The sequence below is a fragment of the Dioscorea cayenensis genome, chromosome 5, assembly GCF_009730915.1.
Source record: "Dioscorea cayenensis subsp. rotundata cultivar TDr96_F1 chromosome 5, TDr96_F1_v2_PseudoChromosome.rev07_lg8_w22 25.fasta, whole genome shotgun sequence".
Taxonomy (NCBI): Eukaryota; Viridiplantae; Streptophyta; class Magnoliopsida; order Dioscoreales; family Dioscoreaceae; genus Dioscorea; species Dioscorea cayenensis.
Window position 1 is genome coordinate 32,216,793 of NC_052475.1, and position 27,873 is coordinate 32,244,665.

At 37.4% G+C, this 27,873-nt stretch overlaps 3 protein-coding genes and 1 non-coding gene across 4 annotated transcripts; 3 read left to right on the forward strand and 1 right to left on the reverse strand.

Moving 5' to 3' along the window:
- The first annotated feature begins 8,443 nt into the window (after nucleotides 1-8,443).
- On the forward strand, nucleotides 8,444-8,550 carry LOC120262656. The gene has a single exon (XR_005536916.1). It is a non-coding gene; the product is annotated as a small nucleolar RNA R71 (small nucleolar RNA).
- Nucleotides 8,551-16,982: 8,432 nt separating this feature from the next.
- On the forward strand, nucleotides 16,983-19,169 carry LOC120261584 (rhodanese-like domain-containing protein 9, chloroplastic). The gene is made up of 7 exons (XM_039269525.1): nucleotides 16,983-17,127; nucleotides 17,418-17,659; nucleotides 17,754-17,904; nucleotides 18,134-18,219; nucleotides 18,305-18,409; nucleotides 18,558-18,770; nucleotides 18,892-19,169. The coding sequence occupies exons 1-6, from the start codon at nucleotides 17,090-17,092 to the stop codon at nucleotides 18,626-18,628; spliced, it is 693 nt and encodes a 230-aa protein (XP_039125459.1). The 5' UTR covers nucleotides 16,983-17,089; the 3' UTR covers nucleotides 18,629-18,770; nucleotides 18,892-19,169.
- A 158-nt stretch (nucleotides 19,170-19,327) lies between these two features.
- Nucleotides 19,328-21,539, reverse strand: LOC120261583 (30S ribosomal protein 2, chloroplastic). The gene is made up of 4 exons (XM_039269524.1): nucleotides 21,163-21,539; nucleotides 20,543-20,644; nucleotides 20,116-20,415; nucleotides 19,328-19,608 (listed from the first exon to the last, which is right to left on the reverse strand). The coding sequence occupies exons 1-4, from the start codon at nucleotides 21,457-21,459 to the stop codon at nucleotides 19,570-19,572; spliced, it is 738 nt and encodes a 245-aa protein (XP_039125458.1). The 5' UTR covers nucleotides 21,460-21,539; the 3' UTR covers nucleotides 19,328-19,569.
- A 349-nt stretch (nucleotides 21,540-21,888) lies between these two features.
- Nucleotides 21,889-27,422, forward strand: LOC120261487 (DNA topoisomerase 6 subunit B). Its single transcript, XM_039269400.1, is given in 20 exon segments — nucleotides 21,889-22,120; nucleotides 22,191-22,243; nucleotides 22,329-22,426; nucleotides 22,513-22,618; nucleotides 22,768-22,905; nucleotides 23,049-23,100; nucleotides 23,234-23,298; nucleotides 23,570-23,676; nucleotides 23,812-23,914; nucleotides 24,047-24,132; nucleotides 24,213-24,409; nucleotides 24,585-24,676; nucleotides 24,678-24,701; nucleotides 24,795-24,880; nucleotides 25,058-25,130; nucleotides 25,674-25,765; nucleotides 25,852-25,990; nucleotides 26,081-26,175; nucleotides 26,638-26,812; nucleotides 27,125-27,422. Coding segments are annotated over 20 exon segments (2,031 nt in total). The 5' UTR covers nucleotides 21,889-22,017; the 3' UTR covers nucleotides 27,272-27,422.
- Nucleotides 27,423-27,873: the final 451 nt, after the last annotated feature.

Consider the following 27,873-nt stretch of genomic DNA (forward strand, 5'->3'; position numbering starts at 1 on the left):
CCGTACTTGGGTGATTGTGAACCCTAGGATGTATTCGCTTCATTAAACTTTTATTATGCTTTCAATAAATTGATGTTTATTGTGAGTTCCAACCTTGAATGCTTGATTGTATGAACATTTCCCCAGAGTGACACTAGGTTGAGAGTTCTTGTTGGTAACCTTGTGAGTGAGTGACACACCACCTGAGCCGCTAGGACAAAGCTAGATTGGAGAGGGTTGAGAGGGTGAGCCGAGAGGCACAGAGCCTGCCCCTTTCCTCCCGACGTGATAGATTCACCTCCGCTCCTCGAGTTCTTTGCGATCATAATAGAGTGAATGGTCTAAGGGGATGAACCTCACTCGGGGCCTAGTTGCGCGTCAAATGGAGTGAAGCGCCGAGATGATCTTTTAGTATCTAGGGGCTTAATTGTGGCTAGGGACCCTTCCGCTCGACCAAAGGGTTAGGTCTAAATCTAGGGAAGAGATTTATCACTTGGAATCCCTAGAGCTCATTGCAACTCTATGCGAAAAGCGAGATGTTGAGATTGTTCAATTTCTCCTCCGAACATGTATAGAGTTAGGCATAGTTGACCTTAGATTTGGGACTATGTATGTAAGGATTTCCACGACTCACCATTGCATTATTAGGAAGCATAATAGAGAGTTTCTTGCACTCTGATGTGACTATGCTAGGGTGAAGCATCATCCGAGTACCCCATCTTTATAGATTGCCTTGCCTCCTCCCTTTACTTTTTGCTCTCTTACTTGTTGCTTTTTAATTTCGAGAATTGAATCATTACCACACTTATCATTGTTGATACTCCACATAGCTAAGAATCGAATTAAGTATCTTTTACTCCCTACTCCTCGTGGATTCGATCCCGCTCACCCGGGATTATTACTTCGACAAACCCGTGCACTTACGGGATATACGCAAGAGGACCTTGTCAGTCTCCATAGGAAAACTGCAGAGGGACAGGTGCATGCGTGGCGCTCGGAAAATGCCCTTTTGATTCTGATCACTCGCACGGGCGCTGGAAAATACCCACGCCTGCAGAGCCTAACCTACAGTAGGCAGACGCCTCGTAGCTTTCTTTTTGGTCATCCGGAAAAATTACTGCGTTCGCAGATGCGCTGCGAGCGGAAATTCAAAGACGAGCGTGACATTCGTAGGTCCAACTCACAAGGGCAAGCGCACGCCTGTCTTCGGATCGAGAAAGCTCCAACGAGAGATTGCACGGTGTGTGGAAATTATCCACACCCGTGTGAAATTCACAAGGTCACCTGATTGCTTCCCCACAAGTGTACTGGATCGCCAAGTAATATCTCATGTGAAGACGCGAGGATCGTATTCGACAGGGCTAAGAATCTCCTATTACTCCTTCTCGAGCTATTATCTAGCCTAAGATCTCAAGTGATGGATTTTTACTCTACTAAAATGTAATTAAAAGCTAAAATGAGATTATGCACCAAATTAGAGAGAACAAGCAATAAACAAGCAAGAAAATCAATGAGATGCAAAGGCCTATGGATGAGGATCCCTTTGAGGGGTTATCATGCAACAGTGGATGATGATCTAAAAGATGCAAGGGTAAAATGGACCATGAGATTCCAAGATTAGAACAACCCCAATTTCTCAAGGATTGAACCCCTAATCCCATACACGAACATAGATAGGAATTTCTTCCAAATCTACATTCCTACGATTGCATTGAGTATGAGGAAATCTCACTTAGGATTAAACCTACTCTTCTTCGGATTAAGCCTACATTGAGGGCTACCAAACACCCGATTTCTCAGCGTGATGATACAAGTATCCCTTCTAATCCATTCATGATCTAATACATGCAAGCAAGTCACATCTACATGCATCACTCATAAAAAGAGCTACGGATTTCTCCTTAGTGTAGCACTTAGCATGAAAAACAATGGATTAAATCTCAAAATTACCCAAGCATGGAATTAATAAGTTATCATCCAACATACATGATAAAACCCCCTAAGGTTCACCAACACCCAGTGGCCTTGGGGTCTAGGTGTCATCATCCCACAACAAGCAATACAAACAAGCAAAACATGAAACAAAAAGCATAAATGACACTCCCTAGATGAAAATGGTGAAGGAGGAGGTAAGAATGTACCGAATGACGCTTTCGCCAAAGGAGTGCCAAATGACGCTTCTCTAGCCGTGGGTCTCCTTCCTTCAAATCGTGGTAGATCTCCCTTGAATGATGTTGCCTTCTTACCTTGAGAGTCTTGGACCTTGGGCTTGAATGATCTCCCTAGCTTCCTTGCCCTTCTTCTCCTTCCCAAGGTCGCCCAAAAATCTCCCAAGTGATCTCCCCAAAAGTCGGCCAAGAAAAGGTCCTAGCCAAAGTCCCCTTTTTTTGCCCTTAAAAGTCGGTATTTATAACCCCCGAGGTATACGGGGTCGTAGTAATGACCCAAAAAACCCTAGATTCATGATCCATACGGGTGCATATGGCCCCCATACTCAGGCGAGTATCGAAATCTGGGCAGACACTCCAAATCAATCCATCAGCATAGCAGAGCACGCCCCCCATACTCGGGAGTATGGGGGTAGTATGAAAATTCTCGTTTTCTTCTCTTTTTCGCCCAAATGATATCTTCTTGTTCTCCATGGCTTCCTTGTGCCCTACAAAGCAAATAATAGACGATTAAAGCGCAAAAACAGGCATCAAACATCATAAAAATACATGCAAAGTGAATACGATATATGCATGAAAACATCTACATTTAGACACTTATCAAATATCCCCACACTTAAGCGTTGCTTGTCCCCAAGCAAACAACTCATGAAAAACAAAGGGACTGAGAAGTGGCTAAATGCACTACCTCTGGCATCAAGTAAATATAAGACTCCAAAAACAATGGACAATGATACATAGATGTTGAGTCATAGTCAATAAGCATAATAAAAATATCCTGTCTCACCCCTTATATGCATGCGTGCTGTAAGTGAATCTTATATCTCATATGCCCGTGATCTAGTCTAGCCTAAGACCTCAATCAGTACAGCTCTGGATGCTAATCACTCCACTTACAAAGAATACTAAGTCTTAAACTACTTAGTGCTACTTAAATGGCCAAGTAAGATCCTTCTAATTCTATAGCTTGAAACTAAATCCACTTTCTTCTCAAAACCTTTGGTAGTTACTCAAAAAGATCACTAGGTTTTATTTTCATTTCATAATTCATTTCTTTTTTTGTTTTCGTTTCTTTTACTTTCTTTTTTTTTTCGAGTCCGACTAACGTAGACTGCAAGAAAATCATTTTTGAAATCTTTCTAGAGGGTGCACATGTTGACTCATTTTTTTTTTCTTTTTTTTTTACATTCACCCTAGATCACATCTTCAGAATACAGTACATGCCACAAAACTAGGATTAGGTCAACAAGACTTAGAAGTTCTTAAGAGTCCATTGAAGGAAAGAACTTAGTGTTCTAAGGCCAAGTAGTCAAAGTAGTGTGTTACGCATACAAGAGAGTTAGAGAGTAGTCACATTGGCTATTCCCGTGGCATCGACAAAAAATTCAGTGCACATGACAATACTAGGGGTAAAACAGGATTCAATAAAGCATAGAAACAAGTAACTCACATCAATCATTAGTCCAAGCTAAAAGAATCTTACAAGAATGAACAAAGCCATCATAGGTAACACTAGTATGTAGAAAATGATCCTAATACATGAAATACACCTGTCCCCACACTTAGTGTTGTACATTGCCCTCAATGTACACTAATCATGAAAATTATGCAAGATAAAGCAATGCAAATAATAAAGGAGGGTGAAAACGAACTCCCCGGTTCAACTTCTGCTCGTCATGAGGTAGGACGTGAGAAAATGTGTGGTGAGAAAAACATGTCTCGTCCGACCTCCATTAAACCCAGGAAAGCCCACCAAATTCCCTTAATGCCCTGCGAGGCAAAAAGGGTACATCATCATTCCACAAAAGAATTTAAAAAAATACAAGCACAAGGGGAAAAACTAGAGCAGTAGTCAATAAAAAAACACAAAGATGAAAAATAAACTAAAGTTCGACAATACAAGTCGGTAGCGTAGAACCATGCCAACTTAACAAAAATACAAAAACAAAAGCAAGCAAAAGTAAACAATATTTGTCCAAGCCCCAACAAGCTGCTACTCATCACAATCTGGTGCTGGTGATGGTGGCATGGCGGTAGAAGAAGTGGCTACAATGTGCAAGGATGAACCACAGTAGGAAGTGATGAAACGGTGAAGATCTGCCTCGAGCCGGCGCTGTCCCTCAATGATCCGTGAAGTCGGCCACGAATCTCACGTTGTTCCCGACGCGCACCTGAACCTCACCCTCAATCCCTCCCGCCCTCATGTCGAAGTCGGGGTAAAGATGTAGCGCCAGGGGTAGGAGCAGGTGCACCGTCAGGGTCTAACTCTATGTGCTCAATCTGTCGCTGACTAGACTCACCAGTGGCCTGGTGCCGTGTGGGTCTGCCACGTGCGATCACCAAGCCTATCGTCCGTATGTGGGTTGGTCCTAGGGGTACTGTACCTCCTACAACGGTCATGCCTCGCGTTTGCTCAAGTAAACCCATGCAACGGATCAATCTAGTCACATAGGGCCAAATAAATATAGCTCCCAATCGTGCATACGAGCCCTGGTGAAGAAATGGATCGGCGACAAGGTGGCCAAGGTGAGTAGGGCGTCGCTCAAAGATGCCATACATCGTATAAATATCGGCTTGACTGACAACCCCCTTGCTATCGATCTGGCCCCAAATGGATCGAGCAATCAAGGCATGAATGAATCTGTGTGCTGGGTCAATCATGCGCGAGGCCTTTCGTGTTTGATCATCACCCACCAAAGTCGCCCAATAGTTGCTTCGTCCCACTCCACTTGGGAGATCAAGCTTAAGATGCTTACCGGGCATGGAGTTGATAAACTTATCATCATAAATCCCTCAAGTACTTCGCAAAATCCAAGTGGTGCATAGTACGCTTCCGTCCAAAAGCTTGAAAATGGATAGTGATAATTTTCCTATTCCACATGGAATCTCCATCTTGTTGTGCCTCAAATATACTCAAAACCTCCAAGGTTAATTGACGAAAGGTTGGCTCGTTTATGGCAAAAAGCTTGTCCCAACAATTCTTTGATAGCCATTCCCTTACTTCACTTGTAATCCCAAGGCTCTCCACAAGTCCCCACTCAAAGTAGCACAATGTTCAAAATGGTTTTGTTTTCAGTCGATCATATCTCTCTAGATGATGGGATAACTTGAAGACGGGCTCATCGGGTGTAGAGGAGGGCCCGGTGGTCCTTGGGCGCTTGGAGGCGAGACGTTTTGTGTTAGGCATTCCTACAATGAACATAAACTTTGTCCAAGCTCATAGGGACACAAACCAAAGCAAAAGAATGCTAGAGATAGAGGAAACACAAGAAAAATCAAAGTTTTAAGGTCATACGGCCGTATAGGGGACGTATGGTCACTATTCATAGGCCAAGAGTCTCCCCTATATTCAAAGCATCGAAAATTTTTTACATAAATTTGAAGGAAAATTCATCCATGACATTCACATCATTCAAAACCAAGCAAAATGCTAATGAAATCCCACACAAAAATCTCTAAGAATGCCCAAGAAATGAAAAAAAGATAAAAAGTAGGGCATAGAAAAAAAGCATACCGATGAAATCTTGAGAAAAACAAGCTTTTAAAACTAGGGGAAAACCACTAGATTGACGTCTCAAATGGATGAGGAGAGGATTTAAAGAAGAAAAAAATGAAGAGATTTGGTCAAGAAATTGAGTGAGAAATGAAGAGAGAAAAATCGGTGGAAAAAGAGAGAAAAAGAAGAGAATTGAAGAAAGAGAGAGAGAGAGAGAGATTAAATGCGGGGGCGACCCCATACGGTCCCCATACGGCCCTCAGATGGGGAGAGCCGTCATGACGGCATAGAGCCTCTATGCTCGTCTCAGACGGCCACCAAACGGCCCGAGAAGTCGTGATACCCATTAGAATCAATTAAAAACTTCGAAAACCTGCCCCCAAAATGATGAAAAATGATATAGCAAGCTCGAAGACTTCTCCAACAATGAGTGAATTGAATAAAAACGACGATCTAGTGCATGAATTAACACCTAAATATGAGTTTCTCAAGAAGTTGCACAAACATACCACAATTAAAACGATGAGAGCACTACGCCAAGTGTGTGAGCATGAACTTATTCAAAAGTAAAACAAGTCTAAGAAATACGAGAATTGACATGAACTAAGACCTAGAATACGAAAAATAAAAGCAAACACCACCAAACACTTGGGTTGCCTCCCAAGAAGCGCTTTGTTTAATGTCACGAGCCCTCGACGTACCTCATTCCTTACCTCATGGGGGTTCAAAGAGTTTGATGCCACCCACGTTTCCTTTTGTAGCATTGTTTCATCCCCTGTAAATTCAGTGACAACATTGAAAAATACCTCAAATTGTTCATGAGTAGAGAGGGGTAAAAAATTTACCTTTCCTCCATGAGAAGTGGGGTGATGAAGCTTGTTACCTTTCTTCTTTCTCCCATGAATCTCCCTCCACATCTTCTTGACAAATGACTCTTTTTTTCTTTTTTCCTTAGCATTAGTGCAGGGTACCCTCTCTTTTGGTTGCTTCAAATTATGAATTTGAGGGTGTTGGTGAGGCTCTCCTTGTTCTTCATTCTCCCAACTCTCCCAAGTATTCTTCCAAGGGATTTATAGAGAGCACCTCCCCGCACACAATCGAAATCAATCTATCGTCTCATCAACAAAGTAAAGTGTGTCATCATGATCTAAAGAATGTTTCATGGCGGCCGGTAAAGTGTACACCACTTCCTCTTCTCCGACTCTTAACGTTAACTTTCCTCCTTTTCAAGTCAATCAAGGCACCCGAGGTGCTCGAGGAATGGTCGGCCAAGAATCGGTGGTATCTCCACGTCTTCATCTATGTCCATGATGACAAAATCCACAGGAAAAACAAATTTGTCCACTCAGACAATTACATCTTCGACAATCACACGAGGTTTTCTGGTTGATCGATCCGCCAATTGTAAGGTCATCCTCGTGGGCCTCAACTCATCCAAGCCAAGTTTCAAATACATGGTGTAGGGCATGACGTTTATGCTAGCCCCCGAATCCGCTAGAGCATTTTCTTGGATTCCACCTTCAAGCATGCATGGGATAATGAAGCTTCCCGGATCTTTCAACTTTTATGGGAGCTTCTTTTCTAGAATGGCCGAGCAATTCCCTATAAGCGCAACCGTGCCCTCTTCCTCAAACTTTCTCTTGTTTGTGAGGAGCTCTTTTAAGAACTTGGCATATTTCGGCATTTGAGTCAACGCTTCAACTATCGGGATGTTCAAATGAAGTTGTTTGAAGATGTTGACGAATTTTCTGAAATGAATATCCTCCTTGTCATGCTTTAATCTTGTTGGATAGGGGATTGGAGGCTTGTATTCGGATGATTCTGACTGTCTTTGTTGTTGGGCCTTGTCATATTTTCCTTGATTCTTGTCTTCACTACTTCCTTCAACTAGCTTGGGGTCTTCCCTGGAGGCTACCCCACTTTTCTTGACACTTGGGTCAACTTCGACCCTTGTCTCCACTTGCCTCCCGCTTCGTAGAGCAATGGCCTTTAAGTGCTCCCTTGGATTTTCTTCCGTGTTGCTTGGAAGACACCTTAGGGGACGTTCACAATTTGCCTTTGCGTGTTCCCCTACTCGATGCTCAAGTGACTTCACCGAAGCTTGAGGTTTCTCAAAAATAGAACCTATCTCAGTGAACTGTTCGGCGTGTTGAGTGAGCTGAGCATTCACCTTGCCAAATTGTGCATCCATGCTATTGGTTAGGCTATTGAACCTGTCATTAGTACTAAGCATGAACTTGTCAAAGGACCTCTTCAAGAGAAAAACTTCCTCTCCAAGGCCGGTTGTTGGAATTGAGATCCTTGAGGTGGTGCACCTCTTTGTTGCTGTTGGCCTTGGTTCCATGAAAAATTTGGGTGGTTCTTCCACCCTGGATTGTAAGTTGAGCTATACGGGTTCCCTTGACTTCGTTGCCCTCCAATATAGTCTACATTCTCAATGGACGCAACTGAGGAGCTAGCAATTGGACATTGGGCCGCATCATGCCCACCACCACAAGTGCTACAATTCATCACTGACTCTGACCTCGAACTACTGCCCATGAGAAGATCAAGCTTCCGAGTCAACACATCAACCTTTGCGGACAAGGCATCATTGCTACTGACTTCGTAAAGCCCAGCAGTCTTTTGTGTAGATCCTCTTGAGGCCCAATGTGATTCATTGCTTTCCATAGACTCAAGTAATTGCTCGGCCTCATCGGGATACTTGTTGCTAAGGGAACCACCCGCTGCGGCATCAATGAGTTGGCGAGTAGCATAATTCAGCCCATTATAAATTATTTTTACTCGCAACCATAAGGCAAAACCATGGTGGGGGCACATTCTAAGGAGATCCTTGAATCTTTCTTAGGCTTCAAACAATGTCTCGGACTCCCCTTGCTTAAAGGCAGAAATTTCTTGCCTCAACTTCGCCGCTTTGCTTGGCAGAAAGTATCTCCCAAGGAACTTCTCGACCATATCCTTCCATGTTTTAATAGATCCTGGAGACAAAGATGTAAGCCAACGATAAGCTCCATCTCTCAAGCTGAATGGAAATAGTCTCAAACGGATCGCATCGTCCGATACCCCATTAATCTTGAATGTGGAGCAAATTTGGAGGAACCGGGAAAGATGGTCATGTGCATCTTCATTCGCGAGACCATTGAATTGAACCGAGTTCTGGACCAGACCGAGTTGTTGGATGTAATGGTCGGTGCTTGAATTAGTTTCTCCTTGAGTGCCATGAAAGATGTCATGCAGTCATTATCGAACTCGAATGGGACATCCTTTTCCAATAACCTTGTTAGGGGTTCTAGCAATTTTTAGAAAAAAATCCTTGATGAATCTTCTATAGAACCCGGCATGTCCCAAAAAAACTTCTTATGGCCCTCACGAATTTGAGGTGGCAATTTTTTTGATGGTGGAAATCTTTGCCTTGTCAACCCTCAATTCCATCTTTTTGAAATTTTGTGCCCCAAGACTATCCCTCTTGGACCATGAAATGGCATTTCTCCCAACTTAGCACAAGATTGGTCTCCTCACATTGAATGAGGACCCGGTCAAGGTTCTTGAGGCACACATCGAATGAATCACCAAAGACGGAAAAAAATCGTCCATAAACACCTCCATAAAAATCTTCTACCATGCATGCATCTGCACGAAAGGTGGGTCAGGGCGTTACATAGCCCTCGTAAGGCATGCGGCGATAAGAAAATGTGCCATACGGACAAGTGAACGTAGTCTTCTCCTGATCTTCGGGGATGATGGGAATTTGGAAATAACCAGAGAACCCATCCAAAAAACAATAGTAGGCATGCCCGACTAACCGCTCCAAAGATCCGATCAATGAATGGTAGGGGAAAATGTTCTTTTCGGGTGGCATTATTCAATTTTCTATAGTCTATGCATACCCTCCACCCGATTGTTGTACGAGTCGGGATTAACTCATTTTTCTCATCGGTGATCATGGTCATTCCCCCTTTCTTTGGGACCACTTCTACGGGGCTTACCCACTCACTGTCTGATATCGGGTAGATAATGCCTGCATCGAGAAGCTTGATGATTTCTGCCCGGACCACTTCTTTCATATTTGGATTGAGTCTTCTTTGTGGAAAGGCTTTGGGTCTGTGATCATCCGTCATTAGAATTTTGTGAGTGTAAATAGATGGATTTATCCCTCTTTTGTCAGCAATCTTCCAAGCAATTGCTCTCTTGTGTCTCTTTAGTACATCCACCAACCCATTCTTCTCGCCTCAACTCGTTAGGGTTTGAAGAGATGATTACTGGAAGTTAGGTACCTTATCCTAAGAAAGCGTACTCAAGGTGTTCAGGTAGTGTTTTCAACTCCAAATTTGGTGCTTCCTCAGTTGACGACATCAACCCTCTATTGCAAAGCCCATCACCTTATTCAGATCCTACTTCTTCGACCGACCCCGCACTCTCATCAGAACTATTGTCCGCATTTACATGAACATGAAGCTCATAACATTCGCCATTATTTCCTAGACCCTTCATGCTACTCAAACTGCTGCTCCCAAGTTTCACTCCCTGCACTCTTGCTGACACTTGGCCCATTTCAACACGGTTCTCAAAGATGGGATTCATGGTCGCAAACTGTCGACCCTCGATAGTCAAAACAAACTATTTAATTAGTGATATACTTCCTTCGACATCGATGGTGTTCCACTTTTCATAAAAAGTCTCAAACATCAGGTAGCCACCGCAACCATCAAAAGATAAGCTAGAATTCCTAGATGGCAGCAGAGTATATAAATGGTTGTCTGGAGGGGGTGAAAAAATGTTGCGAGTCTGCAAATTAATCCAACCATCAAATCTATGTACGCAGTCTTCCAACTTGATGTTCGGATTAGCCATGATGTATGCATGAGACGGACGTGTCATGCACAGACTCTTGCAAAACCACGAAAAGATGATAGAAAGTTAAGATTAACGGAAAAAGACAAATAACAATAAGAAATGAGTAAAGAATGAAATGGATAGAGTAATAATCTAAAAGTTTCCTAGAATTCCTTAAAAGTCCCTGGCAACGGCACCAAAAAACTTGATTGCTTCCGCGCAAGTGTACGGGATCACCAAGTAATACCTCGCGTGAAGACGCGAGGATCGTATTCCATGGGGCTAAGGATCTCCTATAACCCTTCTCGAGCCATTATCTAGCCTAAGACCCTCAAGTGATGAATTTTTACTCTACTAAATTATATATATTATAAAATTATTATAAATTTAAATCATTAATTCTTATGGAAATATTATATTATACGTTAAATATATTATTTCAAAATAAAAAATTGTTATGTTATGGGAGATTGGATAATGAGTTCAATAAGTTAATATATATTTATATATATATATATATATATAATTTTTATTAATATATATCGCTGAGTACATGTAAATATAATTTTTATTAATATATATATATATATTGGTATTTGAAAGTTCAAACTAATGCACTTAAAATATCCATCTTTTCTGATTCTTTCTTTTCCATTTCGATCAAATTCAATTTATTTATTCATTCTCTTTCTCACACTTTTTTTTTTATTTCTTTCCAATTTAAATTACTGAAATATTTACCATAGAAGAAGAAAAACCTATAAAAACGAGGAAAAGATTTTATTTTTTACAAATACGCTTTAAAACAGGTAGTATTTTTTAAACTTTTTCAGGGACATATATGTAAATGATATATATATATATATATATTTGACAAAAATAACAAGCACTATATACATCAAGGGCGTGCGTACATATAGGAAATTACTATTATTACTTCCAACGAGTTTTAAACTTGAGATTTTTTTAATATTTTTCACAATAAGACCAAATACCACTAAGCTATGAGCCTTTTAATGTAAATGATATTTCCGTAAAAAAGATAATTAAAGAAGGGGTTGAACATATTGAAATATTTTTTAGGCACATTTAATAGAAGAGAGATTTATCAAAAAATCCATTTTTATTTTGGTCAATTATTTTCGTCAAGTACACACATCATTCACTTTTGATTGGAGGGAATGAGAGTGTGAAATTTGAAAAAGTATGAAAGAGAATTGTTATAAAATTATTTATATATCCTTCATAATAAATAAATAATATTGTATAAAATAATATATGATACTTAATTATAATTAAATTTAATAGATTATAAAATAATCTGAAATAATCTGAATAATGATTATAATCATATACTATGATTAAATTAATTTTATTCCTTTTTAATTATCATATAACAATATTTAAATAAATTAATTCATGTAACTATTATTCATTTCAATTTTTATGATTAAATAGTTTAATTAAATAATTTATTTTATTTAGATAATTAACAATAGTGAGTATTTAGTCACCTCTGATGCTAGAGATTATAACAATAAGAAGCTGGGTTTTAACTAATAAATCTAACCCAAATCATCATCACAAGCATTATAATCATCATTATAAAGATTCAGTGAGAAAGAATGAATCACACACACACATATATATATATACATAGATGAAAGATTGAAGTATGTAAACTTGTGAGAAGAATAAATGATGGTAAAATTGTAATTGTATCAATTAAAAAAATAAGATTCCTTCAATTTTGAGAGGGGTGAGTTCATGAAAACACTATGGGCTAATCTCCTTCAATCCAAACAAGGGTTAACAGTCATCAATCATCATCCATCAATAATAATTATAATCTAAAAACAACCTTATTTTAATAATAATTTTTATTTTTATTTTTTTAATCAAATAATATAAAATAAACATGCAACGATATAAAATAATTATAGGTACTCACATGCTAAAAATCTCTAAACTTTTTAAAACCAAAAGCTAAGATTATTTTCTCCCTGTTGTTTCGTTTAGTCTATTTTATTTATCTCTATAATAAATTCATGATTTATCAAATTTATTAAAATAAAAATAAAATAAAATAAATTATTGAAAAATAACACTTTTTTTAACTTCTATAGTTCTATGTCCTTTTTTTCCAAGATATATTTCAGTATTTGTAACTATTATTCTCATCCTAATTAATATATTTGATTTATATATTTTTTTAAATAAAATACAATAAGAGAAATCAAAGTTTTTGTTTTTTTTTAGTTTTCATAATATTTTATTTTTCATTAAAAAAAAAAGAGAACTGCATGAAACAGGCCCTTAGACTTTGTTTTCTTTTTTTTTTATTATTATTATTGGTTAAAGATCTAAATGAATTTGACATTATACTTCAAGTTCAAGCACAATCACTTATAAACAAATTAATAAACTATTGCTCATGTGGAATTAGTCATTTGCAATTAAATTAGGAGACATGAAATGTATTAGAGTTATTGTTGATGGTGATGGATGATTGAAAGGAGCTACAGGGAGTGGCCGGCAACCATGATTGGGAATGGCTGTAAGTGCACAGAGAACAGATCCACCAACAGTGCACAGAGTTACAATCAAATTTTTTAAAAAAAAATACTGAAACTGGTGCAGATATTTTTGGTTTTTGCTAACATTAAAATTATATATACAATATTTTTATTTACTATATATCCACATTATTTGATGAAGAGCTCATCAAAAATGGCATCTGGCAAGACAGTCTGTGAGGCCATTTTCTGCCACCAAAAACTGATGGAAATTTCAGCCTTTTATCTTTTGAAATTAATAACTCAAGAGTGTGACATACTGACCCCTGCTCTGCTGAGCTGCCCATTATTTCAGGAAAACAACAAGAAACATTGCAAACCACATGCAATCCATGGTCAATTGCCAACCCCACACTCTATGGAAAACCCAAACCATGCATTCATTTGGACATTTTTGTATTTCCAAACTCCATTAAGTCTTCTTCCTCCTCCTCCTTGTGTTTTCATTGATTTCATATTGAGAGAGATTGATATAGTGAGATGGTGAGAGTTATATGTATGTATATATGTACATATATATATCTATCTAAGAATATTGAGAGTTTGTAGAGAGTTGGGCTTTCTTCTCCAAAAGCAAACATGCAAAACATGGTACAATTCCCAATATTTTTCACAATGCAAAGAAAATGAAAATTTTATTTGGATTTTTTTTTTTTATACTTAATGGGTTTGGTCATTATCTAATTACATATAAAAAACTATTACAATTTTTTTTATTCTTTATGTCAAAATAAAGAAAAAAACATCCTCAACTGTCACCTTCTTAAAAATATATATATTTAAGATCTAAGATTTTTTTTTTAAAAGAAAAATAAATAAACCATAATTTTATTAACATAAAATTTTAATGTATAACTAGAATAAAAAAATCAAGAAGAAGGATTAAAAAAACAGTAATCAGCACAGTAATGTGACCCACAACAGTAGATATAGATATTTCTTTGTATCAATGTTAGGCTTTTGTTGACGAGAGAGGAGTTTAGGATCTCTGACCTAAAAAAATAAATAAATAAATAAACCTTTTATTTATTTATTTATTTATTTATTTTAAGGGTCTTTATCTTTGGCCACTTCATCTTTTTATTGTGGTCTAAAAAATTTAAAAGGGATTTACGTAAAAAAAATTCAGCACATGAAGATGACAACTCATGTCTGGTTGAATGGAACAAACAAACAAATTTGTTTCAATACAACCACTCAATGAGCACCAAATATATATATATATATATAGACATATTAATGTATTTATTGATGAAGCAATTAATGATGACAACAAAATAAATGTGAGACATATTGTTAGATTGTCATTGTAGTCTAGATTTTATGATATATATCTGATAGAGAAACATTTTATTTCTTTTTTTTTAAAATAATTCATAAATGAACCAAATCACTAGATAGACACGTCAAAAAAAAAATCTGATATCAATGGTTTGAATGTATTTTCATATTGCCCGTTACTATTTACCTTATGAGTTCATCCATATTATTGAAGACATCATTGGTAATAAATAAACTACATGAATCATTGAAGAAGATATACACTATGGCAGCTTATTAGTGGTGGAAACCAATAGGAAGCATCATAGGGGGAAGGAATAAAAATAATAAGCGCTAAATTCATAGACTCATGAAATAAAATAACAACTTGAAGCAACAAGGGAAGGAGGAGTAGTCGTGGAAACATATTCCCTACTAAGATGTCCTCTCTTCTTGATTGCTTGGATTTAAATGTAATCCTAAGAATTTGAAACTATGCTTTTGCCATTGAGTCTTTCAATTTTGCCCTTTTCACCTCAGGGTGCTATAATAATTTATGACAAAAATATGTGAATAATTTCAACAATAATTTAAAAATATACAGAAATTGTGTTATAAAAAAAAATTGCAAGTATTTGTATGTAACCAAATATTCTAAGTAATCGCTCTAATAAAGAAGACTCAACTTCTTTGCAAGAGTGAGAAGGCATGGATCTCTACCCAATCCAAAATGTAAAAGTTACTTAAATAAAATATTGGTTTTGTTTTAAAATTTTGAATTAAGTATTTACTTACTTTGATAAAAGTGGATTGATCATAATTTTTTTTAATAAATACGTTTAGATAAATGACTGCCAACAAAATAAACAGATAAAAATAATACTCTTGAAACAATCAGTATGATAGTTTATTTGAGATGACCCTAACAAAGTGAAGCTTGGAGCTTAGTCACCGTGATAAGTCTTTATTGTTGAAGTTGATGGGTCATGATCAAGAATTACAAATCTAAACAAAAGGTTATTAGCATCTTCTTTCTTGCTAGTAATAAATAATTTTAAGACATTTATTTAAATCATCACATCATTTTTGTTGTTTTTGTAGATGTTGATGGATGCATATTGACAAACAATAATTCATCACTTGATGCTAAGCATTTTTTGCTTTAACTTAATGAAACAATTAGTATTTTTGTTTTGCTTTGATAAAACATTGTGTACATGTATTCTGATTTATTTCCAGTGAAACAATGATTAGTGTTTTTTTAAGTTATTATTATTTTTGAATTAAACAAGTAATACTCTTTATTATTGAGCTAATATTTCAAAATGTAAGCATTTTAGTTTAGTAATATTATTTTATATTTTTTTAATTAGGATAGCCAACATTGAAAACACAATAAACATCATGCATAAACTTCATTATATAACATATAAGACTTAAAAGGGTATTTTAATAATTTTAACACAAATCCTTACTTTCCTTTCCTTTCAATTCAAATAAAAACAATATTTAACATTCTTTTACTTTACCTTTAACATTTACCATCCTTTCTCTCCTTTTACTTTCAAGGGTGGTCCCCTACAACACCCAAACACAACAAACCTAGGGGAGAAGATTCCCTAGGGAAAGAACACTAAGCACAACTAGAACTCACCAGGATTTGGGGCTTGAGGGTGACACTCATCACGGAGTCCCTAGATGAGAGAAACTCAAGGCTGCACTTGACCTTCGCCATTGGCTCCTCCAATCTTGCCTTCTTCGAATAAGGGACTGTAGAACACCACAGAAGTATCATATGAATAATTTTTGAAATGATGGAAGCAGTTGGCAGGCAAGTAAAAGTACAAATGCACGAGTTTCTTTCAAGACAAATGTTCCAAGTGATTGCCTGTGCAAGCAGATCCCAGAAAGCAGTGAGTGGCTTTCTAATGCTATTTCTCCAAAGCCCCCACAAGTCCCAAAATGACCAAGGGGCCAAAAAATTTCTCAAAAGAACGCCAAAAAAATTCCAAATGTGCGATGCCACGGGGCACTCCATGAGATGATGGTTAGCCGATTCAATGGTTGCATGACACATTACACACGTAGAGAAATGAAAAAGGTTACACCGGCACCGTGCTAAGTTTTCTAAAGTCAAGATTTTATTATCACGTGCTAACCAGTTAAACATGTTAGTATTTTTAGGACATCTTCCAAGATTGTGGGGGTCCAATTACATCTTAGTCTACCATCATTCAGGAAGTTATAAAAGGTTTTAACTATAAAAACACCATTCGTTGCTAACTTCCACCGTTTCTCATTCCTATCGGTAGAGAGATACGAGTTGATTTGATCAATCAAGATGCAACCAACAGCAAAGTCACCACTTGGAATAGGAGTAATTTCCCCTGCCAAATCTTTGATGGTGCCTTCCTTATTCTGTGCAGAATGAAAAAGATCTTGCCAGACATCCGCCGGTGCACGTTTTTATTTTTTTCATCTGAGGACTGAAGTATTATTTTACTATCTTTTGTTAATTTTATGTACATGATTTAGTTATTAATCTCCAAGTTCAGAACTTCAGACCACTCTGGAACTTTAGAAGGGATATATCCATTGAGATGAAACGTGGCAGAATGCTATTTGCTTAATTGATTTCCGGGCCCCACACTAACTGGACCCCTTGCCAGTTGCCATGGCATCATTTGCACTTCTTGGATCATCCATGGAAAAATCCAGTAGAAAAATAAAAAATAAAAATTCTTCAAACCCTAACCCTAATTACCTCAGGACGCGCCATGGCTGTTCTTGGCTTCTGTGTGGCATCTCCCCCGAGGTAATCTCTTCCTCAGTAACTCTAGTTTGTTCTGTTTTACATAAATGCTTTGATTTTTCTTTGTTTTCTTTCTCATGGAATTAGCTTCTGCTTATACTTTGAATGTGCTTGAAATTGAATTGATGGGGAAAAAAATATATGTATGAATGCATTTCTGGCATTTAATTGTTTTCATTCAAAACTTGTTAGATTGAAATCAAGGAATTTCTGGTATAGTATGTCATGGTATGAATTTGAGCTGTTTATTGAACAAATGGTTGGTCATCATGAATGAATTCTTTGCGTTTTAGGTTGTCCTGGAAGGCATTTGGAACCAATAGATTATCAACCAGAGTACATAGATCGTATCGAAGGAGAATTGCTCTTGTTAGGGCTGAAGTGAACTTCGTGAATGCCGATGAAGCAAAGAGGCTGGTTAGTGAGGAAGGCTACACCATTTTAGATGTTAGAGACAAGACTCAGTATGAAAGGGCTCATATAAAGTCATCACATCATGTTCCTTTGTTTATTGAAAACCAGGACAATGACCTTGGTATGTGATTTTTCGGGTTGGTGTTATTTTAGGTTGTTTGTAGTTTCTCTCTTTGTTTTGATGGGGTTATTCAAAATTTTTATGGATAATATAGGTACAATTGTGAAGAGGACTGTACACAATAACTTCTCAGGATTGTTCTTTGGGCTGCCATTTACAAAACTTAACCCTGACTTTGTTCGAACCATCAAAGAGAAGTTCTCTGATGATAGTAAATTGTTGATTGTTTGCCAGGAAGGATTGAGGTTAGTCTTTGTCATTGTTATAGTCTTTGATTTTTCTATTTGATCTTTGGCAACTGTAATGGATGTAAAAAAATTCCATTCCTAAAAATTTAAGACTATGAAAATTTGAAAAAAAAAAGAATATGAAAATTTTTACCCAGACATTAAAATTCCACTCTCCTTGTGCCTTTCTAGCTGGAGAATTCAACTGGGTTTTCCTTCATTGATTGTTTGTTGTCTGTTGCTCAAGGTCTGCTGCAGCTGCTAATAAGCTGGAGGTAGCTGGTTACCGGAATCTATCATGTATTACATCAGGTCTTCAATCAGCAAAACCAGGTCTGTTCCCGGGTTTATTAATTTCCACATATTAATAACTTTTTTTACATACTAATCAAGGTTTGCTGTGAATTATTATATACAGGATCGTTTGAGTCCGAAGGTTCCACCGAACTGCAAAATGCTGGCAAGGCTGGTCTTGTTACTATTCAAGGGAAAATCTCTGCTGTACTTGGAACTGTGCTCATATGTATGTGTTTTCCCCTTCTCCCTAGAGTGGTGCTATATGCACCTTAATATTATGTTTATGATATTCATGTAATGTCTTCAGTGTTCTTGATTTATAAGTTTTGGTTTTGTTTTAATGGTATTCTTCTGCACGGTTTTTCCTTTTGCAGGTGCCTTTCTATTTATTACTTTCTTCCCAGAACAAGCAGAGAAGATACTTCAAATGAGTCCCTCCAGTTAGAGCATCTTTTATGCTCCCCATCTTCGTGGAAAGATTTTTTTTTTCTTTCTGCTGTGCAAAGTGGAACACAATTTACATTGGGGTCAATGGAAGAGGAAGAGTGAAAAATCTGGGTTCCAGCCTTTGGTTTTTCACTCCATAGGTAAATAGCAATAAAGATTTTAGGTGTTTGTTAGATTGAACCTCAAAGACTCTAAGTAGAGATTTTTATTGTCACTGAGAGGTTTCATTGATCTTCTGCCGGTGATTGTCAATGCATGCAGGGGAAAATTCAGAAGTGGGCATGCTGGGAATTGTGATGAAAAGCGAATTTGGTAAATTGGATTCTCTCGCAAAATGTACTGTTGTCAACCGAATTGCAAACTGCGGTGTATCCTTTGTTTTTCGTTATTATTTTTGTAGAAAAGCTGTATGACGCTGTAACTTGCCAAATTGTAGTATTGCTGCAATTTTCAGCTGCGCTCAATTGATTTGTAGATGTTACAAGCACTCTTTATGTGTAATTTTCCCACTGATTATGTTTATGTTGTAGAAGAAAACACTGCAAAATGTTGCCATTTATAAAGATGTACACAACATTTCCGGGCAACCTTCCTCGCTTGTCCTAGCATTTTTCAAGAGATCAAACTGATTAATTTCACTCAGAGTGTGAATCACAGGATGCAAGACTACACAACATCACAATTTTTCGGATAACTGTTGAAAGGATGACAATCTCGATCACACACTCCAGAAGGAATTTCCACATTTGCGTTTTGATCGACATTTGAAACATTGATATTAATAATACTCAGGGGTGAGTACAAAAATACAAAATTCCTCATTGACACTAAAAAAAATGTTCCTTGAGATGATAGGACTTGGGAATTCCCATCAGATGACTGATCATGGAGTTGCAAACATGCAGCGTTCTCCTGCTGTAAAGGCCTTCAATCTACAAACTATGCTTTGTTGACGCGAATTCTTTGGCCTTCCAATAGCTGAAAGAGCAAAAAAAATGTCAGGAGAACATAAACAGCTGTGAATAGCACACATATATATAAAATGTTTGCAGCTCAAATACAATGAAAGTCAGAATTCTGGAAGCATATAATGGGTAGCTGATACTTTAGCTTAAGTTCATACATCCAAAATAAGGACGGTACCTGATTGAAATGTAGAAGTTTAAGGGGCAGAGCAAAACGATAGATAAAATCACTTTAAAGAAAAAAAACCTGAAGAACTACATGGCTCATAGATCTCGATAATTTTTTTTAAGTACACAAGTAAAATTATACACACAGCATAAAAGGAAGCCAAAAAAGAAAGTAAAAATGGTTGGTTTTGTGAGGCAGAGAAAGGGATTGATTTTGGGAATCAGGACATGGTAGTTCATTGCGCATAACTTATAGAAAAAGAGAAGACTGCGAACAAGAAAAAACAGAAGAAATCAAGGCGCTACACACAAGTTTGTTTAGTTGCTCGCATCAAAATGTGTAAATTCTTACCACATTGTTACAAGAGGAGATTGCAGCTTCAACATCCTCTTCTGCCGAAAATGAAACAAATCCAAAGCCACTGGATTTTGATGTTCCAGGCACCCGTGACACTTTTGCACTAAGAGCCCTTCCCTTCTCAGAGAAGAACTTAGTAAGTAACTCAGTGGTCACTGTTTTTGCAAGATTACCGACATAAACCTTGTATGGGCTGTCAATGAATTTAGACTCATCATCTTGGGAGATTGACAAATCAATAGTTGCCAATGGTTTTTCTGTTATATTAACTTTGATTTTCCGACCTCCTATTTCCTGTTACATAGCACAGCGCAATGAGCATTCAACAATTCAAACGGAGACAGAGGTTTTATGAACTTAAACATAACATTATGATAGAAGGAAAAAAAAAAAGATTTCTGAGATACGAAAAAAAACTAACTGTTTCATTCAACTTCTCAATGGCAGCATTTGCATCCTCAACCGTGCTCATTGTGACAAATGCAAAACGGCGACTCCTACCAGAGTATTTGTCATGCATAACCTGTAAAACCAAACAAAACCACAACTTAAGCTAAAACAAGCAGTTGTTATTTTATCAATAAATTCAGCAGATAATGACGGCAAGTTGTCCACTAAAAGCTAATTCGCACTATTGCACAGACATTGCAGCTGATGTCCGTGGATATTGCTCTAAGCCACAAGCTGCCACTAATTTCAGATTTTCACAGATAGTTTGCAGATTAAGCCCAACATTATAGAATTAAGCTTTCGGTAACATGCAGAATTGTCAACCTATATATGCACATAGATTAAAACTTAACCACATCCAAGCTGATCCGCATCTCCCTGGCTAAGTGCTAGCTATCAACACCAGCAAGATTTAAGCTAAGAAATATACATAAGTTAGTGACAGACAACCTATAAATGCAAATTCAACAACAGAAATTCGTAAACAGTGGAAAAGTTGGCAATTTGAGAGGTCGTTAGATATCTTATGCTTGGCATCTCCAAAATCAATCATGAATCATGAGCATAATTTTCAGCATCCAAACTTAGTACCTCAGCCTTCTCAACCGCCCCGTGCTCCTCAAAGATCTTACTCAGCTGCTCATTGGTCACTGTCCGAGGTATATTCCCGACATAAAGCCTCCTCGCCGACGGCGGAGCCTCCGTAGACACAGCCAATATTCTCATGGTCCTCATTCTAGGTCTACATGCAAAGGAGCAAGAATCCAGAGGACGTGAGCTCTGGAATGAGGCCAAAGCGGGGATGGAACGAGATGATTTGGGAATTCTGAGGAGATTCGTGGGGCTTTGCACTAGATTGGGGGTGAAGAGAGATGAAATTGCCACCATTTTGTTTAGAAATTAGGGCTTCTCAAAAGGAGAGCGATTGGGTTTTGGTGGAGAGCGGGAGAGAAGAAGAAGAAGCTGGGCTTAGGCTTATCCTTCGGACATTTACAGTTAAGTCCAAAACATTTATTTTTATTTTTTAAAATTTTAGATTTTTGAAAACACCCTTCCCTATATTCTCCATACTTTCAATATTGCAATAATATCGAAAACTTCAGGGAGTTCTACGCAAACAATATGGGAAGGTTTTAGCGTAAAAATCCTCAAAAGATCAAAATTTCTTGTTACTCCCTCACGCTGACAGCACGATCAACGATCCAGATCGCGAGACACCATCCTCAGACAATGATACAGTATGCACCGTTGATATTTCTCTGACCATGATTAACGGCTTTGATTAAATCTTAAAACCTCTTCCCAGCATCCCTTTCCCTCCATTTCCAACTCGCTCCTAACCCTAACCGCCATAGCCCCACCTCGAAGCTCTCAAAACCCTAACCCTAGCTTTAGCCCACCCTCTCCGCTAACGCTTCACTGCGCCGGATCTTGGCCAAGTCCTCCATGGATACCGGTGGCAGCAGTGAGAGCCCCACAGAACCGAAGAATCCGAAGAGAGGCCGGCCGAAGACTTCCCATAAGGCCAAGGAGTCTTCTCTAAAACAAAGTAAAATCAATCCTCTTGCTTTCTCTTGGATCACTCTTGATGACTTGTATTCATTGTTCTGTTCTCGCAGAATCACCTGCCGAGTTCTTCGCCGAGAACAAGAACATCGCCGGATTCGACAATGTGAGCTCGATCAGTGTTCATATGTTTAGAAATTGACTGTGATTTCTTGTTTTTTTTTAATCTAAATTCTTGTGATCTCTTTTAGCCGGGGAAGTCGTTGTATACCACAGTAAGAGAACTCGTTGAGAACTCCCTGGATTCGGCTGAGTCCATATCTGAGTTGCCAGTGATTGAGATAACAATGTACTTGGTCTTGTTCATTTGGAATGCTTGGATCTTTGCGAGGTTTTACCTTCTTTTGATTTTTGGGTTGCATTATGTATAAACAGAGAAGAGATCAGCAAGAGTAAGTTCAATATGATGATTGGTCTCATTGATCGAGAACGGGTTGATGAAGAGCTCTATGATGACTTCGAGTCTGCCAAGGCTCGTGAGGTATTCTTGTTGTGTTTTTCCTGATATCTATGCTGCCTGATAAGTAAATATATTTATTTTGGCTTTTTTTGTGCATAGACCTTGTACTGGAGTTTACTTATGGAGTTTGAAAGGTAAATTTTATGGTTTTCAATTGTCATTGTTTGTAGAAACGCCTTGCAAAAGAAGCTCGTATTCAAGAAACTCAGGCAAAAAAGGCTGCCCTTGGGAAGAAGATGAAGGAACCTGCTAGTGTAAAGGGTGTGAAAGGTCGAGGCGAGGCCTCGTTTTACAGGGTCACATGCAAGGTGATAATTATTACTCTGCTAATTGTGTTTTAGGAAAAACTTTAGGAACATTTTTAAATGACTAATTGATGATTCATAAGCAACTTTTGATCTCAATTTAGTATTTATCCTTTTAGTAATTATAGTGATTATTCTTCCTTTAGGATAATGGAAGAGGAATGCCACATGATGAGATTCCAAATATGTTTGGACGAGGTTTGTTGTCTTTCTTTTGTTATCAAGTTAAGAGTAGATGTTTATCTTGTGCCTTGGCATGGTTTTATGTTTGTTATTTAGTCATGGTTGGTATGGGCTTGAAGAATTCTCACATTTGCTTGAATTTATCCAGTTCTTTCTGGCACAAAGTATGGTTTGAAACAAACTCGGGGAAAGTTTGGGCTTGGTGCTAAAATGGTATGCTTCAACTGCCAATGCAGAGTTGTTGCCAACTTAAGTTTGGTTTTTTCACTTTGTTTTTTGTATTGAACCACACTACAATGTCTAGTAATGATTTTTGCTCTCTGCTTGATTTCTTTGGCCAGATAACAAACGGTTGCACGTTTTTGTATGTGGGTGTGTAAATAAGACTATTAGATGAATGATACAAAATGACATTTATTTTTGTTCTCTTTGGTCCCACATTTGCGAATTAGCGAGAGATTTTACTTATAGTGGAGTACTGCAGGCATTGATTTGGTCCAAGATGAGCACTGGATTGCCAATTGAAATTGCATCATCTATGAGGGGACAGAATTTTAAATCATTCTGTAAACTGGATATTGATATCCACAAGTATGTTTCAAAAATTATGTACTAGATGTTAGACATCAGTTCAGTTTTATGGTTTCTCAGTTATTGCTATAACCATGGATATGAAATATCTGCAGCCTTCTTTGACTGATATTGGTACATCTGGCTGGTACTCAGAAACATTCCACATGTTCATTTACATGAAAAACGAGAAAACAAGGATAAATGGCATGGAGCGGAAATTCAAGTGGTCATTGAGGGTAACTGGACAACTTACCGTGTGAGTAGTACCCATTTATTTCCTACGTTTTATAATATAAGCTTAAAATTTTCTCACTGAAACTATTTCAAGTATTATTACATTTTCACTACATTGATCTTCTACTGATGGTTTTTCCTTCAATACATGCAGTCAAAGATACTTCATTACATGCGTCAGATGGCTGTCATCACCCCTTATGCTCAGTTTCTCTTCAAATTTATTTCAGACATGGGGGAGTGAGTTTCTCTTTGACACATTATTGTGATTTTCCATTCATTCCCAAAATGTTTTATCTTTTATCATCTTTTCATCACAGAAAAAATGTGACTGTACTCTTTGCACGAAGAACTGATGTAATGCCCTCAGTTCCGCTTGAAACAAAGCATCATCCTTCTGCGGTCGATTTACTACTTATCAAGCGGCTTATTTCGGAAACTTCAAAGCAGAATCTTCTGCAGTTCCTTCAGCATGAATTTGTGAAAATCAGCAAAACTTTTGCTGAACGTTTAATTGGTAAGCATTGAAGCGCAAATGCCAATGGCTCTATTGGTTCTTGAGGAAGACTTCTCCACTCTGGTGCTTTTGATGGATAACTGATCTATTTAATTAAGTTTTGTGTCTTGGATAACAAATACACATCTTTGACTGAAAATATGGTGCTTACTATGGGATGCATTTCAATTTGCAGGGGAAATGGGTCCAGATTTTAGTCCTACTATGTCTGTCAAAAGTCTCACATCCCAGCAAATAGTTCGAATACACCAATTGTTTCGTCAGGCTAAAATTTGATGATCCGAGTGGAGATGTATGCAGGGTTTGCTGTTTTATTTATTTCAACATTGTCAGATTATTCTTAATTTGTTGGCCATTTGTTTTCTCATATTCTTCTTTCATACAGTGTCTGAGTCCTGCAGGAGAATATAACCTTCGCCTAGGAATTATAAAGGAATTACAGCCAGACATGGTTGCCACTTATGCAGGCAGGTTGGACTTTTTACTTGTGTGGAATGCTTGAAGTAATTATTGTATTTTATGAGAAAATTTTTTTGAAACACACCTATATCTAAGTGCTTTTTTGGTTGATTATAGATGCAACATTCTCTTTCACATCTCTAACAAATCTTTTGCTTTTTATTTTATTGCTTCACTTTTATGTTTTAGCCCCCAAATATTTGAAGGCCATCCATTCATTGTTGAAGCTGGAATTAGCTTGGGTGGAAAGGATGTTAAGCAAGTACAAGTTCTTTAAGTTTGCTCTTCTCATCTTATATCTTTATGTGCCTGCCTGCATTTTATTGTTGATGAATGAACATGAGGAACTGAATTTGTAGATCTACTGATCAAATCACTTTGCTTACTGCACAGTAAGAATAAAATAGGTATTGTAAGCTGAATCAAGATTCGTAGCATTTCCAAGAAATTAGTACGAAGAAGTGTTTTTAGTGCACAGTATCCTGCTTGCATCAACTATGAGTTGAAATTTACTTTACTTGCACTATAATTAACTGTTGGTTAAGATGATGTGTCGGATGCTTGAAATGTATCTAACCATTTGTTGAAAGCCTGTTAATAGCATTTCATGGGTTCCACATGTGCATATCTGAATCCTTGTTTCCCAACAAAGTTCAATTGGGATTTAGGCAATTGTGTTCATTATTGTTTGTGTTTTCAAGTACCATATTACTAGGAATTGCTGTATGAAATATACGCCTAATATATTTGTCAATAATCAAATGGCTAAATTAAGATACTACCATCCCTTCCTTTCCATTTGTAGGGTCTAAATGTTTTCCGTTTTGCAAACCGTATACCCCTGCTATTTGAGCAGGGTGCTGATGTTGTGACGAGGACAGCTCTCAAGAGGATCAAGTAAACTCGGAATCTCTATTCAAGAAAAATTGTAAACCCTCTTATGCATACGGAAGTTTCTCACCTCCAAAATTTCCCTTTTCCAGTTGGAGTAGCTACAAAATTAATCTTATGCAAGATAAAATTGGGGTGTTTGTGAGCATTGTGAGCACAAAGATACCGTTCAAGGGAACTGGAAAAGAATATATTGGAGATGATATTACTGAAATATCTTTTGCTGTTAAGGTAACATGAATTTTTGCGTCTATTATAATCATAATTGATTGATAGTTTTATGACAATGTCTGAGCTTTCACTTTACTCCATCTTCTGCAGACTGCTATTCAGCAGTGCTGTGTTCAGCTAAAATCTAAGATAGTAAAGAAACTTCAAGCTCGTGAAAGACAAGAGAGGAAGCGCAACCTAACCAGGTGAGGTCAATGATTATGTTACAAGGAATTCTTCTGCCAAATTGTGACCAGAGACCTGTGGTAGTGCTTGTCTTTAAATTCATTCCTGTTTTAAGATGTGCTTATTCCTACAAGATATAACTGATCAGTTTTAGTGCTTATCAATACATTATCCAATATGTTGATGGTGTCTTTTGCATCTATTTCAACTTGAACAAAAATGTCCCATGTGCTGAAAAGTATTTGCTTGATTACCTGACCGAGTGTTTTGAAATTTAGAGGAATTAATTGTGCCGAAATGTGCAAATAATTCCCATTTTGGGTTTTGTACTCCTCTAAATTCTTCAAAAATTCAGCCATTTACGAACCATCTCTTGATGCCAGTCCAAATGTTAGGTAGTTAGCTAATGAACTTCAAGGGGTATGTGCAAAATCCTCGTGCTCCATCTTAGCTAATGCTGTTATGTTGCTGTTGTACTACAGGTATATTCCGGATGCTTCAAATGCAATATATGATATACTAGAAAAAATTTCACAAAACAAAGAAACAAAGCGGCACTGTTATGAGGCAGAGGACAATGAACTTTTAGAAAAAGTGTCATCGCAGGAGATCACAGAAATCAGTCTTAGAGACCGTCTAACTCAACATGTTGAGCAGGTAATTATCCTTAAATGATGTGACTTTCAACAAAAAACTGAAAGGGTGTCCATACCAAATTATAAAACTTCAGATGACTGCCCTTTACCATTTGGGAGTGGTAGGTTAGAAATGAATCTATGGAAAGTGCCTGAAAGGAAGCACACATTAAGACAAATGTCCTAGTATTGTTTCCCTGCCATTATTTGAGAACATGAATTTTCCTAGTGTTTTCTTTTCTCTTTCTCTATTTTCTTTTAATCCAAACAAGATTGAAAGACAGATTCAATGCTGAGTATATACTAATGGGATGTTTTCCTGATTAACAACCAGGTTGATTACGAGATGGCACTCGAGTATGCAGCACAAAGTGGGGTGAGTGAGGAGCCTCGGGAGGATATTTATGTCAATTCATTGGATGGATCACACAATTACATTGATTTTCAGAGTCCAATATTTGTTTTCAGGCTATGCATATAGGCCTTCTTTTTCTTTGCATTGGAAGGCAAATTTTCTTCCAAGCCATCAAATCTTGAGTGCTGTGCCGAAAGTAAAAGCTGTAAAACATTTTTATTTTTATTTTCATTTTTTAGGAAAAACTAATAACTTGAGAAATATAGTGATTTCGTCATTCCGTGTTTTCCTTTTTACCCCATTAGCAGCTGTTTTTTTTTTATTCCATATAGTGTGGTTTTAACATATTTCTTGGGGAAAAAAATAAAAAAATCTTGCGAATATTCTTATAACTAGTTTTTAAGTTTTGTATGCATGTATGTCTTGTGGAATTTAAACAAGTTTAATAGGACTTATTTTATGGGTGAGTTCTTGTGTTCGAGTTTTCTTAGCAACAGGACAGATACTTTATATCACCCAACTCAAAGGTTTTTTTATATTTTTTTTATTTGAAAAGATGAGATAAAAAGGTAATACAGAAGAAAGGAACGCAGGAGCAAACAACCACTCCTTTGGAGGAGAAACATTAACAGGTTTGGCAAAGAGGTGCATTGTTAGTGCCTCGCCTAACATGTTGACACAAAAAGAGGCAAGAGTGTGGCTTGAATGTTTGAATTCCTTCTAATTTA